Below are 1,187 nucleotides of genomic sequence, written 5' to 3'. Positions count from 1 at the left end.
GTTCTGGCCATTAGATGTAGCTCGTCTGTGTTGGGACATTCTTTTGAACAGTGGTTGCTCAGACTGAAGAAGTCTCTTGGAGGAGAGACGAAACGTTTCTTCAGAGAAGAACCCATCCAGAAGACCTATACAATTTTTTTCTTTTTGTTCTACTGAATTATTTCACCAGTTCTGTCATACTTGTTTGCTCTTTTTTCTAATTTCAGTGTGTTTTAGTTTGAAAAAACATAAACAAATTAAAAATATAAATATGTAAGCAAAAGTATAGATAGTTTTTAAATTGAAGTTTAAAAAATTGAAGCTTCACACCTTCATATAAACATAATAAATTTGCTTTTAAATGATTGTGAAGAACCAGTTCATTTGGTGATTGGATTGAAACTATTTAACATTTGGAAATACAAAGCATTGGAAAAACATGAGCATTCTGTCATTATAAAAAACTAGGAAATAATTCAGTTTCTGCTGATGTAGATGACTCTGACAGGTAAAAATTAATCCTTGTAAAGCCTGAGGCCATAAAAAAACCTGTATAACTCCGAGTCACATTACTGATCTGCTGGTTGGTCGAGGTTCAGCATCTCAGTCCCAACATCATCATCTTCCTCAGGATCATTTGTGTTGAGAGAGTCATGAGTTCAAAGAGTTTCTCAAACTAACCGGGTTTTAGTTATGGACCYAAAAGGTCTTTATCTTCTGTCTCTTCTGCTGCTGTCTCAAGGAATCCAGCTTGTTGAAGGTAGGTGCTTATGTCTGATTTCARTTTTTTACAATTTTGAGCAAACAGAGGGCAAATACAAAAAACACAACTTGATGTGTAATAGTCAGTAAAAGCAGCATAACATTTATACACTTAGCTTTGCATTCCTGCACCATGTTTTGCTAAAAGTTTGAATCAAGGACATTACTGTCTTTTTAATCACCATATTCAATGCAAAGCAATAAAAAAGAGAAAAAGGACAGTTTAATGTTACTTTGAATAGACTTGGATGCTTTATAAATATATTTGCAAATTCTGCTCAGAGTAAGAAAGTAAYTTTTGATGAAGAAAAATGTAAACATAACATGCAGATACTTTATAGTTTTTGTTGTACAGCTCTATATGTATGTATGTATGTATGTATGTATGTATGTATGTATGTATGTATGTATGTATGTATGTATGTATGTATGTATGTATGTATGTA

The 1,187-nt window shown here is 32.5% G+C and overlaps 1 protein-coding gene across 1 annotated transcript in view; it reads left to right on the top strand.

Moving 5' to 3' along the window:
- Window positions 1-672: 672 nt before the first annotated feature.
- lrp2b (low density lipoprotein receptor-related protein 2b) overlaps window positions 673-1,187 on the top strand; it is a gene marked incomplete at its 3' end in the record, with an annotated part of 37,571 nt that continues 37,056 nt past the window's right edge. Inside the window, 1 exon segment of the mRNA XM_014013908.1 lies at window positions 673-739. Coding sequence (XP_013869362.1) covers window positions 673-739 — 67 coding nt within the window.

The sequence above is a fragment of the Austrofundulus limnaeus genome, unplaced genomic scaffold, assembly GCF_001266775.1.
Source record: "Austrofundulus limnaeus strain Quisiro unplaced genomic scaffold, Austrofundulus_limnaeus-1.0 Scaffold108, whole genome shotgun sequence".
In the NCBI taxonomy this organism is placed as follows: Eukaryota; Metazoa; Chordata; class Actinopteri; order Cyprinodontiformes; family Rivulidae; genus Austrofundulus; species Austrofundulus limnaeus.
The sequence above is the reverse complement of the archived record's forward strand: the minus strand, read 5'-3'. Positions and strand labels throughout refer to the sequence as shown.